Consider the following 15,914-nt stretch of genomic DNA (forward strand, 5'->3'; position numbering starts at 1 on the left):
TTAATAGAAATCATCACCATATGAATTTAGAATGAGGTGTCACTCATATACACTCTTTGTGTTTGCCCCTTCCAGTGGACTGGTGCCTCTACACAACGCCTGCTCTTATGGACACTATGAAGTTACTGAGCTACTGCTAAAGGTACAAATAAACACAAACTGGCTGTTTTTTAAAGGTTTTCTAACAGATGACATACAGCTGAATTGATATTGTTTGTAAATAGAAAAAAATCATATCTAAATTAAGGCTGTAAGTAATGATTATTTTAATAATTGATTATTCTATCGTTTATTTTGGTAAAAGAATTGGCGCATTCTTCAGATCTTTCATTTAACCACTGAAGCCTTTTTACTCGATATTAGAATACATCTTTTAACGTAAATAAACATATGTTAATGTCTGTTTACATTAAAAGATGCAAATAACAAATGAATTTATTTTTTAAATAAGAAAACAAACATGTTGGTGCTTAAAATGCAATAACATAGCATTCCTTTGGGGAATTTGAACCACGCGAGTATAAAACTTTGCCACTTGAGGAATTTTGGGTAAAACATATTTACAGATAAATGTGGTTTTTTTTCTTAAATTAAAAATGTAAACATATTTGCCTTAGTTACTGCTCTAATTATGATGTTTTTTGAGCAATTAACTTTATTTTGAGTCTTTGTGCTCCAGTTAACTATTAAATTAGTCGATTAATCTGATGAATCATTTCAATCCTCTCCTAAATTGTTCATTAAAGCCTAAAAGAATCAAATTGCTCTCCATTCTTTTTTACATTTTCACTCATATTGTGTCGTTTTTCTGCTCTGCGTTCAGCACGGAGCTTGCGTGAACGCCATGGATCTGTGGCAGTTCACGCCTCTACACGAAGCGGCTTCCAAAAACCGGGTGGAGGTCTGCTCTCTCCTGCTGAGCCACGGCGCTGACCCCACCCTGCTGAACTGCCACAGCAAAAGCTCTGTGGACATGGCGCCCACTCCCGAGCTGAAGGAGAGACTCACATGTGAGCATGGCTGAATGTGACGCTGGAGAAACGAGCATTACTCACGTTGTACTTCTCAAATATGCACTAAAACCGACAAATTATTACATTTTTTAAGCATGTTTATAGTTATTACTTCTCTGTCTTCCTTCAGACGAGTTTAAGGGCCACTCGCTGCTTCAAGCAGCTCGAGAAGCAGACATGACCAAGGCCAAGAAGACCCTCGCTCTGGAGATCATCAACTTCAAACACCCTCACACACATGAAACTGCGCTGGTGAGATCAACTGTGCTGCTCGCATGCTTTTTTTTTTTTTTTGTTACACACTGAAGGCACCTGATTTGTCTAACACTCTCTTGCGTGTGCTTGTGTTAGCATTGCGCAGTGGCGTCTCCACACCCCAAACGGAAACAGGTCACAGAGCTGCTGCTGAGGAAAGGTGCCAACGTTAATGAGAAGAACAAGGAGTGAGTGCTCTTTTCAGCTTCTTGCCCCGTTCGCAAACACCAAGAGGTTATTTCAGACGCGTCCTGACGCTGATTTATTTCAGAGGTGAAGATGACAAGTTGCTTTTCTGACGCGAATAATCAAAGGAGGGTTTGTTCCCGGGCGTCTTCAAGGAATTAATCGGGAAAGTGTGATGCCGGTCCAAGATTAGTTTTGGTACCAAGACTGTAAGCCAGGCTTGAATTTAGTTTGAAGCCGTAAAATTTGTTTTGACTTGTTTTACGAGGATGTATCACCCTGTGGGTCACAGACTGGGCTTAAAATGGTGGTCTAGTTTCTAGGTACACCACAGTTTTAAAGCGTGAGCTTTCAAAACCACATAACCTCTCAAGGCAAGCCCTTTTTTTTTTTAAGGATCTACCAAAGACAACCCCTCCTCGCCCTGTTGCTGCAAGCACCGTTCTTTAAAAAATATGTTTCCTCAAATAGATCTGGGTTGTTAAAAAAATGGATAGGAAAGTCAGCCTTGCTGTTTTTAGATAAAACGCTGCAACACTTGGCTCGTCTGCTTCAAATTTATGGTTCTTTGTTTTCAAATTCCATATTTAAATGTTTGCATTTCAGTCAAGCTTGTTTTCCCTTTGCAAACGGTGATTACACACACTTTGAGCATTTACTCTGGAGTGATTAAGCAAACGCAAAGAACCGACAAAGACATACAGCATGGCAGCCCGCCACGAGGCTTCACTCAGCAACAAGAGATATTTTATCTGTATTTAAATCTGTGATGATGCTGTTTAAAGGAAATCAACCAACGTTTCTGGGAGGCGAACAGTTGGTGTTAAACTTGCAATATCTTCTCTCTGGTTCCAGTTTCATGACGCCTCTTCATGTAGCAGCGGAGCGGGCTCATAACGACATCATGGAGGTACTTCAGAAACATGGAGCAAAGGTAAACGAGTCATTTTAAGTGTATTTTCCATATCTATTTTTTAATTGATGCATTGATAAACTGCCGGATTTTATACTTTGTTCATATCAACAGAAAGAGATCCTAAATCTCTTCTGTTTCTAATAAGTTTGACCCTTATTTTGCTGTTGAATCATCTTTTTGAAAAGTTTTAATGTATAACACTACTTGTGATAGTTTCTTAAAATTGTTATTAAAGGGAAAATGTATATTTTTGCTGTAAAATTAGTAAAAACCCCAGCAGAGTTTAAAAATAAACACAAAAAGTAATACATATATTTGCTACATTGAGTCAAACACACAGACTCATAATTTAACCTTTGATCTTTGCAAACACGTTTTTTTCTCCCAAATCTCTAAATTTAGCTACTTATTCAACATTATATGTTTGACAAATCAGCATTATTATATATATATATATATATATATATATATATATATATATATATCTTATATATATCTTCTTAGATCAAACATCACTTGGGTTCTGGGTTTATTAAATCTAATTTACCCAGAAATCATTTCCCCAGCACACATGCAAATCTTCTTCTTTTTTTTTTTTTTTGCCAAAATAGATGTAAATCATTAACAATGGGAACATTTCTGTGAGTCTTAAGTACATAAAGTGCAGCAGCTCCTTGGAGAGTCCTAACGGTGAGATGTTTGTGTGTGCAGGTAAATGCCCTGGACACGCTGGGCCAGACGGCGTTGCACCGCGCGGCGCTGGCAGGCCACCTGCAGACCTGCAGGCTGTTGTTAGGATACGGGGCGGACGCCACGCTGGTGTCCCTGCAGGGCTTCACCGCCGCTCAGATGGGAAACGAAGCCGTGCAGCAAATTCTCAATGGTATGCTGCGCTTTGTGTGGGCGGGGAAGGCGGGGGGTGGAGGGGGGTAGCAGGAAGAGCACATGTGTAGGTCGTGCTGGGGTTTGGTTGCTAAGCATCAGCTGCAGATTGGAGGATTATCCGGGAATTGTTCTGAAAGGTCGATATTGATATTTTCGCTGTGAAAGAGCAGGGAGGTAAGCAGGCTTTGAGTGAGCCGACTAGGGATTGAAGAGACTCGGCGTTACAAGTTCTCAGGATTTTCTGAGTAAAAAGATTTTTTTTTAATGAATGAATTACATCAAAATGTATTTCTCCTCATCTAAACCCCTCATGTTTTTACATCACTTTATGAGCATTAAAGGAAAAAAAAGCAATTTATCCTCTATAGAGGATCATCGTCCATGTATAAATTGTTTCGCTCGTATCTCTGTGTACATGTGAAGAGAATTCAAATGCCTTCCTTCTTCACTTCCTAAAACAGGCCGCTCAGAGTTTGAGATTATTTTTTTAGTTTTTTTCTTCCCACTGATGTTTGTCCAAAACATATTCAGGCTCTGACGCCTCCATTGATCTTCTGGCTCGCTTCTCTACAGAGAACGTCCCGGTCAGAAACTCTGATGTGGACTACAGACTTCTGGAAGCTGCCAAAGCTGGAGACCTGGATACCGTCAAGGTAGTTTATTTATTTCATGACGCATTTCTGTTAAATGACGGATGATTTCACTCAGTCTAACTTCTGAAATTATGTAAATATTTACCTCAAAAACATAAAGGGACAAATAGATGTGGTACGTAAGACATAAGGTTCATAAAAAAGGGAAACATGAATACACATCTCGATTCAGCATAATCAAAATTAGACTAACTTGCTCTGTCTCTCACGTTGTTGAGGAATTTTAGTTATTTGCAGCATTGGTTTAATCTACTGAAGTTTGCAGACATTTGTTTTTGCACAGTTAAGGTATTAAATAATAATTAAAAACACTTGAAGGTTTTCTAAAGTAGATGCTTACTGAAACTTGCATGTTTTGGCTAAAATGTAACATGAATTTTATCCTATGTCTTTGTCTCAGCATTTCTTTTATGACTTCAGCAGTGTTGCTAATATTTATTTATTTATTTATTGTATTGTTCTTATTATGCGTTTTTCTTTCCCTCTGTAAATAAAAATATGTTCTTAATAACTCACATGTATAAATAAAGGTTAAGTAAAAGGTATGAACTTCAGATCGGCACTTTAATAGTCATTACTGACTTGATAAATGTCAGATGTTAAGGCTAGCTAGTCTGCAAAACAATACTGTGTTTGAAAGTAGGCTTGAGGTTTTTGTGCTGTAAGTTGTTTATGATTTTCTGCAGGACGGCTCTTCTGTTTTACCTCTGACATCGACATTGTTAATTTTGGGGCAACTTTTCTACCCCACTGCCATGATTCTAGAACCGTCCTAAACAAACACTTTTCCAATCTCTTACTAACATGTTAACTAAATCCTGGAAAAAATTCAAGCAATGGGAAAGTTTGTTTTAGCTTCTTTGAGCATCACAGTTGGTGTGTTTTTTTTCTTTCTTTCTGGATTTACGCATTTGCTTTACATCAAACACGCCCATATTATTCCGTTTTCAACTCATTTGTCCAAAGAACCCCATTCCAGAAGTTTACATCGATCTGGTTTTTATGTTTTTCTTAGAGAGGAAAGGTTTCCTCAGTGCGGCCTCTGTCTGGCTGCACAGGCTTACTCTCTCATATCCACATTAGCAGGAACCTGGTGGAGCTCGATCCAGGATCGTTCAGGGCTCTTGGCCATTTCTTTTAGCATCTTGCGGCCAGATTTAGAAATATTTTAAATGTCCTCTATTAATCTCTCACAAGCTGCTCCTATCTTCTTTCTGCAGGCTCGCTCTCAGTCTCATTATGGTGTTCGTTCAGTAATGAGACTGAGTAATGATGTCCTAATCATGTACACCTGGTGTGATACTCTTGTGTGTGCCCAGCTGTAAACAGTTTGATATAAACTGGTTTGTGAACCTTCGGTTACAGTAGAGCCAGTGGTTTCTCTTGTTGGGTTTTAAATAAAAATGCCTTGACCTTTACAGCTGTTCCTTCTGCTCTGTTAAATGTCAGCTGATTATTGTTCAATCTGAGTTGAAGGACTTGTTTATTGTTGCCCTTTTTTGATTTTAAGAATAATAAAACCTTTTATTCTGACGATTGAGTGAACCATGCTGCAGTTCATGTTTTCTTTTTCCAGTAATAATGAACAGAATACCAGAGGAAGGTGACAGTCGCTCCGGGGAGACAGAGGACTGATGCCTGGCTTGTTTCCATGTTCGTTTTTAGACAATAGTTGTTAAATGGGTCAAAAGAGGCACTGAGCCCAGAACGGATGATGATTTGACAGATTAGCAGAGGAGGAGATGAGATCTGCTTTATTTAATTTATTTATTTTTTTGTCACCCCACTGTATGTTTTTCTGAGCTCAGATGCAGAAAAAATATAATCCTGTGTTTATGTTTACGAGGCTGCTGTTGATGCTTCCATAAGTGATCAGCCTGTTCGATGAAACTCGTTCAGAGAGATTTAGAATAAATAGATATAAGTGGGATGCAGCCCAGCCAAGACTACTGCTGGCTTGGAAAAGTATGAATTTGAGTGAAATGTTTTTCAGGTTTAGATAAGTACATAAAAGGAAAAGTAGAACATTTCAATTTTTGATTTTTCTGGATTGTCTAAAAACGAAATTTATTCATTCATTTAAGTTTTATTTACAAAGCAACTTGCACAGATAAAAAAAATCACTACATTGAAATATCAATGAAATAAATTAATATCTTGCTGCCAATTTATCTGCTCTTCTGTTTAAAATCTGTCTCTTCATCTTTAAATGTATCCAGACTGATGTTTAAACCACTGCAAAAAATATTTACCATCCTGCTAAACTTTTGCTTTAATATTTTACATTTATTTCAAAATAAATTATCTCTTGAAAACTTTGACGTAAAATGTTATTTCACATCAAAGGTACGGGATCCTTGTCATCTTTTTAAGTTTAAGTTCAAAATGTTTCTCTGAAACAAGGAACTGAGTTATTGCAATCGTTTTCTAAGCATTGTGTGCGTTCAGTTCGGTGTGCATGCTGATTGAGGATTCTTTACTCCCTCTTGTTTCTCTGCAGTCGCTGTGCACAGCTCAGAATGTGAATTGTAGAGATCTAGAGGGACGGCACTCCACTCCTCTTCACTTCGCTGCCGGCTACAACAGAGTGTCAGTGGTGGAGTACCTGCTGCACCACGGGGCCGACGTGCACGCTAAGGATAAAGGGTGTGTGAAAATAAGAGAAACATTCAGCTCATTAGTTCTTTGTTTTTTCATACAGAGTTTTAGCAAAGCAAGTTTTATTTTTGACTCTGTCCCCCCCCCCCGACAGTGGCCTGGTTCCTCTACACAACGCCTGTTCCTACGGTCACTACGAGGTGGCCGAGCTGCTCGTCCGGCACGGCGCCTCAGTCAACGTGGCCGACTTGTGGAAGTTCTCGCCGCTTCACGAAGCTGCAGCAAAGGGCAAATACGAGATCTGCAAGCTGTTGTTAAAGGTTGGGCTCAAAAAAATCCTTGTCCGTCAAATACAATTCAGATCTTTTAACGGCGGGTTTGTTGTGCTGCCGATTTAAGTCTTAGATTGCATGCAAACCTGTCTTTGGAAACTAAATCAAAGTGACTTTGAAGCACAAGCACTCTTACTGAAATTCAACAACATCTCCTGCCTTATATTGATAAAGCAATCAATTATTCATTGTTCCGCGTTAGTGGAATATTTGCCAGCGAAATCACTAAATAAGTCATTTTCTTGACCAGACTGCAGACCAATTAAAGCAGACTAAAAGTAACTCTAATTGGAATAACTGCTTCCTTTTTCCCTGACACGTCCACACAAGTCGACACGGCGAGAGTCTAGTGAGAGCTGCTGTCAAAGCTGTGAATTAAACTCCTTTTTACTAACGCTCTTAATCACATCTGATGACGTTTTATTCTGCTTATTAAACTACTGAAATGCTCTCTTTGATTTCAAATAAGAGGCAGACATTTACAGGAAAGCCTCAGTCGATCTTGTTGAAAAGCTGCTCTTTCACAGTTTTAGAATATTTATTATGCAGAAGCTGCCAAGTCTACATGGTCATTAAAAAAAAATGTAAGTTGGCTTTAAATTCACCAGTCACAGGTCTTAAATTTGGTTTGTCACCAGTTGCTAATATAGCTTCCCCAGATGGCTGGATGACACCCCAAGCATCCCATATATTTATAGTTTATTTTCTGTCTTAAATTTTAGCTTAGCTGCTGTTAAAAAGGTTATAAAAAGTTTGAAATTTGTCTCGAATTTGAATCTTGAATCTGCCTTGAACCTGTAGATAATCCCGATAAAGCATCATGAAATCAGGCTAAGCTAAAGATCAATCTGTGTTGTTGGATGGACGTGTTTGATGTTTTTTGAAAAACATAATATGTTTTTGCTGCCAGTCTGAATCAAGTAGAGATTTTTTTTTAATTTTCTACACATGTAAATTTCAGTATTTAAGATTTCATCTTTTCTTTGTCATTTTCTAATGTTTTTCCTGCTGTTGTTTTCCTGGACAGATGATATATTACTTTGTCAGAATGAAATCATAAAGTAGGGAATAAAACTCCCACTAGACTTTAGGATCCAAATGGCTTTAAAACCAGCAGTGGAGTAATGGACAGTTCCAGGACACCGGTGGACACCGGTGGACACCCAGTGGAGCGGTCCCACAACATCCAGTCCTAATGAGGACATTTTAAATTGTCCATTGAAGTGACAAGTAGAAACTGTAACCCAGAAGGACGCTGAGCAATGAGAGTGTCTGGTTTGCCTTCTTCCCTTGTGGTTTCTACCTCACTGAGCGTCTCGTATTACCGTTTCTCCATCTCACCGACTCCTTGAGGACTGTCCAAGGTCTTCATCTTACTCATCAAATGTCATCCTCTTATTCTTATTGGCATCAGGGCTCTGGCATTTGAACTGGCTTTGTGTTTCCTTCTGACGATGAATCATTTTGGAACATTTTCCAACTTTAGTTAGCTGAATGTTTTTTTTTATCTGTCGTTTCCCCACCGTTAGCATGGCGCAGATCCCACCAAAAAGAACCGAGACGGGAACACGCCCCTGGACCTGGTGAAGGACGGCGACACAGACATCCAGGACCTGCTGCGGGGAGACGCCGCGCTGCTGGACGCCGCCAAGAAAGGCTGCCTGGCTCGGGTGCAGAAGCTGTGCAGCCCGGACAACATCAACTGTCGGGACACGCAGGGACGCAACTCGACGCCGCTGCACCTGGCAGGTAGTGTGTTCTCAAGCACACACCCACACACACGTATCCCCGTTAGTGGGTGAAAATACAATGTTCCAGTCGAATGAGCATCACAAAGGTTTCCAATACACCATAGTTCAGAAAGGCCCGTTAAAGTACTGAAATATTCAGATTTCATTTTGTCGGTAAAATCAGGTTATAAATGATATATGAAGATACTGAACAAGGCATGCAGTTGCAGTCAGAAGTTTACATAAACTTCAGATTTTTTAACAGGCTTTTTCTATTTAAAATGACTTCAAGGTGTGTTTGAAATCGTTTTCCAGTTCGAACACCCAGTTCATCTCCAAGTTTCAAACATGTTGTTGTTGAAATTCAACAATACTGTCCACTTATGGCAGTGTATCATTGGCAGCCTAACAATATTATTATAAAATTACTGCAACGTCTTGTAATGTCTGTCGTCTCCATAAATGATTAATGTAGACACCTTTTTTATATACAAAAATAATGCAGTCAAATTGCTTTAAAGTTATTATTTTGTCTTTTAAGTATGTATTTTTAAGGATTTTGACATTAGTTCTTCCACTTTGTGCGATGCTCCATCATTATGGGCAGCAAAATAGTTCTATAGCTTTCTGCTGCCACCAACCGTCGTCTTGGATTTAAAATCCTCACGTCGATTCCTAAAAACAGGCTTTTCATCACCGAGCCCAAAAAGCTCATTTGCTGTTTCGTCTGAATGTAGAAGATTTCTGCAGAAGGTGTTTGGTTTGTCCAGTGAAGCTTCCAACCAAATAGAAGCATCTAAAAAGGACTGAGAGCGCTGCAGCGTGTAGATGGAAATGTAGGTAACCTCGTCTTAGACTGCAGCCAGGAATGGGTTTCCTTTAACACGTCAGAAAGTGAAAGTAAGTATGTTTTTGGTGCCAATCGCTCCCTCAGTCTCCTCCAGTTAGTCTGTCAAAGCCGCCCTTTGTATTCTGGCGCTGCGTCTTGCCAACAGCGAGGAAGTAAACACAACCACGCAACTGCAGCCTTCAGGATGAAGTCGTCCTACCGGCCAGCAGGCTCAGTTATGTAATTACATCTAGATCAGAGTTTTACCAGATTTGACACTCATGTCTTTTTGTGTAAATTTTCTAGCAATAAAAATGAAGCTAAAAGTGGATTCTTTACCTGTTTGTCAGAAAGCTGATGTCCTTTTAGTTCCTGCTTGCTGATAACATTCGGACACAGCTGCTTGAGGGCATCTTGTACAATTTCCATTTCAAATATTAGCTACAAATGTGAGTATTTATTTAAAAATCATACCCCAATTAGCCAAATGTTTAAAGATTTACGTTTTTGTTGTGCTTACAAATAAGGCGAGGCGACCTCAAATAGTCTCACCAGCCAGAAATAATGTTATTTTGGCCCCGAGGCTCAACAAGCCTCATTGTTATTTATATATTCAGCATCTGTAATCATCGTGTCATCAGTTAGAGCGATAACAAATCTGTTTGTTCTACCAGAGACACCTCTCAGACTCCAACAGGCACAAGCAGAGGCTTAATGAGATTCATACCTAAGTGAACATCCGTCTGTACAAACCAGAGAAGGCTTTCGTTTCTATAATAGAAATTATAGACGTATAAAATCAGAAAGGGTTTGTTTGGCCTTTAACTGGCTTTATTGCTCTTTTTGTCAGCATTAAGTGGCTTTTAGCGCCAAACTCTGGCATAACAATCTGTGCTGTAAACAGGTTTGATGTAAACACAGACGAACAGCATGAAAACAAACAAAAAAAACACTTTTGAAAACTAAACTGTAGTTTTTCTTTCCACATTTTTATTTTTATTATGATTTTTCTTGTTTTTACTTCTATAGAGCTTCTCGAAATGAGCATCTAATTCAATTGCTTGGTTGAGTTTTTTGTGAGAAGAAATTATATCTTAGATAAACGTTTCCAATGTTTACGCCCCGGAGTGTTTAAGGTCCTTTTTTTCCTCTTTATTTCTAAGATTTCCATCAAATTGTATTTTCTGTCAACATATGAGATTTTAACTGTTTGATAATCTTGCACTTAGTATTGTTCAAAATTATTCGTAACCCTGGCAAATTCAGGTTTTAGATTTAAAGACTTGGAATACATCGCCAAAAGAAAAATCATCAAAGTATCACCTGAATCATGCAAAGAGCCGATCAGCAATTTTAAGGGTTTTATTGCTGTAATTCTAACAGAGATTATAGCGTCAATTGTTGAGGAGAATATAAATAAATGTAAACATGTTGATTTATTTATTTTTGTTTGTTTTTAACTTTTAAAATCCACGTGAAATGCTTCCCCCGACTTCATTCAAACCTTTTAGAGTTTGTTTGTTTTTTTCGCTCAGGAAAAACTTCCACAGCGTAGCAGAGCATCAGATCAGACTCACTAGTTGGTCAAGCTGAAAATCGGGCCAAATCTCTATCTCAGCAATTGGTGCATCCATAGTTTCTGCAATCAATCATTCATACATTCAGCAGATCTTAAAACACAGACACACTTTCTGCCTCGATGCGCTTTCCTGTAAAGGGAAAAAAAACAAACATTAAATGTTCTGTTACTTTTTCCAGTTCTCACAGATGGATATTTGATCCAGCTTCGTCACCTCTAACGTCACAGTGTTGCTTCTTCTCTCTTGTCTGCTGTTTGCTGATTTCCAGCCGGCTACAACAACCTGGAGGTGGCCGAGTATCTGCTGGAGCACGGCGCCGACGTGAACGCTCAGGACAAAGGAGGGTTGATTCCTCTACACAACGCTGCTTCGTACGGGGTGAGACTCAACGAGACGCTTCGCGTAGCATTTCTGTGAGATCGGGGATAAAAGTTACCGACACGTTCTCCCTGATCATTCTACAAACTATGCTAATCAGCGCATCTTTTTGAGCTGCTTAAACCCTAAGGAGAAAATTAGCTTCATGAACTTTGAACTGTGATTTAAGACTTAGTAGCAAATTAGCTATATCCGTTGTAAAAATTGCTTTGCTGCTGTAAACCTTAAGGGTAAATCAACTTTATTTTACTGGAGTCCTTGGAAAAGCAACAAAGTTTTTAATTGAAGTATGTTCATCAGGTTGAATTATAAGCAAAAATTTGGTGTGTAAGTGGTGTGTAAGTTTTCTTCCTTGTCACAATTATTCACTACATTTTTGGTCTTTGACATAAAATGGTGTAATGTGATAAATATAGTAAGGAATTTGGTTATTTCTTCTTTAATTGCCCCCTGAATGAATCAGTGCTATTATGTGTAGATCCTCTAGAAAAGATCCGTGATTTAGTTGTTTTTTTTTTTTCCCCACCCCACCCCCTTCATCTGGATTCCCACGAGGTTTTGGAGCGGAACAGTTCTCCTATTTAGTCAGCGCGGCGCTACTAAAAAACTTATGAAGCACATGTTTGCATGAAAGCTTTATGAGCTCTGCGTTGTAGAACACAAACGTAAACCCACTAGGGCATCCCCCCCCCCCCACTGTTCCTCACAAACACGTTACAGTGCGTTTGATGCCGAGGAAGGAAATCGAGGACAAACAACAGAGGGAAGCCACGTAGTAAAACTAGAATCCTGACCATTTTTTTTGTTTTGTTATTTTTTTGTTTGGCATAACATCAGACGTCACAGTTACCAGACGACTCTGATCCTTTCTTTGTTTTTCCATTTGTCTCGCTCCCCTCTCTCTCCTCGTTCCTCTTCGCTTCTCCGTCCAGCACGTGGACATCGCCGCCCTGCTCATCAAGTACAACACGTGTGTGAACGCCACCGACAAGTGGGCTTTCACGCCCCTTCACGAAGCGGCGCAGAAAGGCCGCACCCAGCTTTGCGCCCTGCTGCTGGCCCACGGAGCCGACCCCACCATGAAGAACCAGGAGGGACAGACGCCGCTGGACCTCGCCACGGTAACGACAGGCCGTCCAAACGTCTCCTGTATGAAAATGTAACCGTCTCCAAGTGATTACAGCTCACTATTTTTACCAGCGGAGCACCAGGAGAAGAGTGTGTCAGAGTAAGGATTGTACTTTTTCCACTAATGAGGCTCCGTACCTTGACTCCATGTTTGATTTGAGGAGCTGCAGCTCGTCTCGGACGGAAAACTTTTGCTGCTGACATCCGTGGGTGTGAGGTGTTCCATAATTACAGCACTTCGTAAAAAAAACATGCATAGCCCTTTAACTTTTTAGTTTTTTTGCATTTGTTTTCCACAAACAGCAATATGTTTTATTGGGATTTTACGAGTCGGCCCAGGAGCCGACAACTTGTGGCTCTTTGGGCGCCTCCGCTGTGGCTCTTACATCATTTTTAGGAGTTTTTCCATAAATTCTTGTTCAACAACAGACTTTTAAAAGTAACTAGCTCCAAACTAAGCTACCTAGCTTTCTTTATTTTCCATATTTATTTAGAAAAATAGTTGTCATTCTGGTAATGGCGGATTGCATTTGGTTCTAAAATCTTAGCTTAATTTTTTTTCATAAAGCCTTTTTATGTAGTCCATATTTAGAAAACTGATTTTTGCCACTCTAGTCGAGCTTTATTTTGTAGCACCAGGGACAAAAGTGGCTTTTCAATGGAAAACGTTGCTGACCTCTGTGCTAGATCTATAAAATGTAGATGTGAAGCAAAAGAAGGTTATTGATACAGGTTTGTTAACAGTTAACAAACTGAGTTAACTGAATAATGGGGGCCAATACAAATATCAGATTCCTATTTGAATAATTTTCCTACTGAGCTACTTTGGGTTAATCTGTGACACGAAACACCAATAAAATACATAGAAACCTACAGTTTAAACATGAACTCAGGTTTTTTAAAACAGCTGTATCTAGTTTATCTGGCTTGCATAAAAAACAAAGATGGAATCTGTCTCTTTATAAGTTTCCAAGTTCTCACACTTTCCCTTTCTTGCCGCTGCAGGCGGATGACATTAGAGCGCTGCTGATTGACGCCATGCCACCAGACGCCCTGCCGAGCTGTTTGAAACCGCAGGCCACTGTGGTGAGTTCCCATCAGCGGTGTTTAAGCGAAGGCTGCTGAAAGCAAAGCAGACGGTTAGATCTCAGCATGTGCAGGCATCTTTAGGAGGCGCACTTTGAGCTGCAGCACGAAAAAACCAAACAAAAGAAGAGACAGCTCCAGCACAATATCTGAAAGGATTTCAGACTCGAGCTTGAACTCTACAGACAGTTTAGTCGGGAGCAAAAGATGTAAACTAAAAACTAATCGGACGTGTGAAACGCTGAGAAGCGGGAGAGATGAAAGCAGCGGAGCCGTCAGTCAGACTGGCAGCTCGGCAGCAGGACATGAAAGCTGCACAAACTGCAGCCGGAGCGTCAAACTAGTTGGTGCATGCGAAGTTTCTCTGGCGGTTTCAACTTCCAGCTTCGACGAAACAACCGAATCCCCACTTTTCTCACGCAGGTGACCGCGGGAGTGGTGAGTTCAGGCGCAGCCGGCGGCGTGGTCATCTCGCCATCTCCGTCTCCGTCCTGCCTGTCGGCGGCGAGCAGCATCGACAACCTGACCGCGCCCCTCGGCGACATCGCCACAGCCGGGGCGACGGGCGTCGCCGATGGAGCTTCGGGGTCCGACAGGAAGGAGGGTGAATGTACGCCAGCGGTTTCAGTTTCAAAAGTCTCAATTGTGTTGTTTTTACTTATTTGACCAACAGATGTTTGTTTAAGAATTAAACGGACTAAATGGGAACACATACGGCGTCCAAACCTTTTGCCAAAAGGCCAAAATCATCTTAATTCTGTTTAATATAAAAAATTTAAGAAATGATTAATTTTGACTTATTTTTTCTATTTTAATCAACTCGGTAATAAACTAAACATGGAGTAAATCTGTAAATCATTGCAGATTGAAAATATATAAAAGAGTCAGGCTTATTTTTTGGGTCAAAATCCAGTAAAGTTGCTGGACAGGTCGTCTACTCCCTTGTTGTTGTGTGTAAATGCTGTTTTCGGCTGTTTTCACATGAGCAGCAGCCTCTGGTGAACCGACTGACGTCTCTGTCTGTGCAGCTCTGCTCGACATGACCATCAACCAGTTCTTGAAGAGTCTGGGACTGGAACACCTCCGGGACATCTTCCAGAGAGAGCAGGTACCCTGGGAAACGTCCTCATCCAACTCATTCGCTTCTGCAACTTCATTTGTTTTGCTTCCATTTTACGTTGCTCATATTTGTTGTTAATTACAGGGGCTGACTCTTTCCTCTGGGATTAAACAAAAAAAAAACATTTTAAATCCCACAAACCTGAAGACAGTGGTTATCTTGTAACTTTTTATTCTGGGGCTATAAACATTTTAATGAGTCTTCTGCATTTATTATTTACTCCGGTTTGTTTTTGTGGGCACGCATCTGCAAACCTCGTGGCATTCCCATCTGCCTCATCTGTAATTTGTTTTTAGTCCTAATTAGAAAATTCTAGACAGGAGAGACGGGAAGGAGACAGATGGAGAAAAACGAACAGGAGGAGAGGAAGACGACCGTTTTTCCACAGGAAGAAAAGACCGGGCCGAGTGCCAGAGTAGATTCCCCACGAACGCCGTTCAGGAAGCGCTGATTTACTCCCGTTATCAGCGAGGAGCCGTATCTCCCATCTGATCTCCTCGGACAAATTTGCAGAGCAGGAAGAGAAAAATCCGCCGTAATTTATTTGCATATCAGTTCTGTGATTACCGCCAACCGTTTGGTGACCTTTTCATCTTCCCTCCTTCCCTTTTCATGAATATTTGTCAGCCCTATTTCCTCCGATATGTCACGGATCTCTCTGGCTGTCGTTATTAATGAGCGCTGCTTCTTTACGATCGGTTTAAAATGACTCGCGCGCATGTGTTTGTCAAACGTACAGCCACCGTGGGTGTGGTGGGTCCATCACAGTGTGCCATTTCCCAGTTTGCGTTCTCTCGGTAGCATAAATCTGACGAGGCGTGTCGTTTGTCTCCGGGCAGATTTCGCTGGATGTTCTGGCAGACATGGGCCACGAGGAGCTGAAGGAGATCGGCATAAACGCTTACGGCCACAGACACAAACTCATTAAGGGCATCGAGCGGCTGCTGGGCGGCCAGCAGGGTCAGGAAAATACACCAACACACACACGCAACCACACACACACACACACACACACACACACACACACACACATTGCTTAATTACGTCTTATATAAGCTCATGTTCCTGGTAAATGTTGGAACGGTGACAGATTGCAGCATCATCTGAATCTTAAAGTGTCAGTTTATGTTTGATAAAGTTTTTTAGACACTTTTATGGTTTTCTGTGTTGAAGCCTTAAAGGTCAAATACATTTTTCAACAAATTGTATTCTCAGTGTGGGGAAA

At 40.5% G+C, this 15,914-nt stretch overlaps 1 protein-coding gene across 1 annotated transcript in view; it reads left to right on the plus strand.

The window, feature by feature from the left end:
• The window catches only part of tnksa (tankyrase, TRF1-interacting ankyrin-related ADP-ribose polymerase a), a 77,373-nt gene that overhangs the window by 54,396 nt on the left and 7,063 nt on the right, over positions 1-15,914 (plus strand). Inside the window, exons 8-23 of the mRNA XM_008423895.3 lie at positions 76-142; positions 824-1,010; positions 1,144-1,265; positions 1,365-1,456; positions 2,310-2,388; positions 3,082-3,253; positions 3,829-3,908; positions 6,409-6,554; positions 6,661-6,826; positions 8,368-8,587; positions 11,246-11,355; positions 12,288-12,476; positions 13,489-13,569; positions 13,993-14,179; positions 14,598-14,677; positions 15,529-15,649. Coding sequence (XP_008422117.2) covers positions 76-142; positions 824-1,010; positions 1,144-1,265; positions 1,365-1,456; positions 2,310-2,388; positions 3,082-3,253; positions 3,829-3,908; positions 6,409-6,554; positions 6,661-6,826; positions 8,368-8,587; positions 11,246-11,355; positions 12,288-12,476; positions 13,489-13,569; positions 13,993-14,179; positions 14,598-14,677; positions 15,529-15,649 — 2,099 coding nt within the window. The remainder of the gene's footprint in view (positions 1-75; positions 143-823; positions 1,011-1,143; positions 1,266-1,364; positions 1,457-2,309; positions 2,389-3,081; positions 3,254-3,828; positions 3,909-6,408; positions 6,555-6,660; positions 6,827-8,367; positions 8,588-11,245; positions 11,356-12,287; positions 12,477-13,488; positions 13,570-13,992; positions 14,180-14,597; positions 14,678-15,528; positions 15,650-15,914) is intronic.

This window comes from Poecilia reticulata, chromosome 12 (genome assembly GCF_904066995.2).
Source record: "Poecilia reticulata chromosome 12, P_reticulata-male-v2, whole genome shotgun sequence".
NCBI lineage: Eukaryota > Metazoa > Chordata > Actinopteri > Cyprinodontiformes > Poeciliidae > Poecilia > Poecilia reticulata.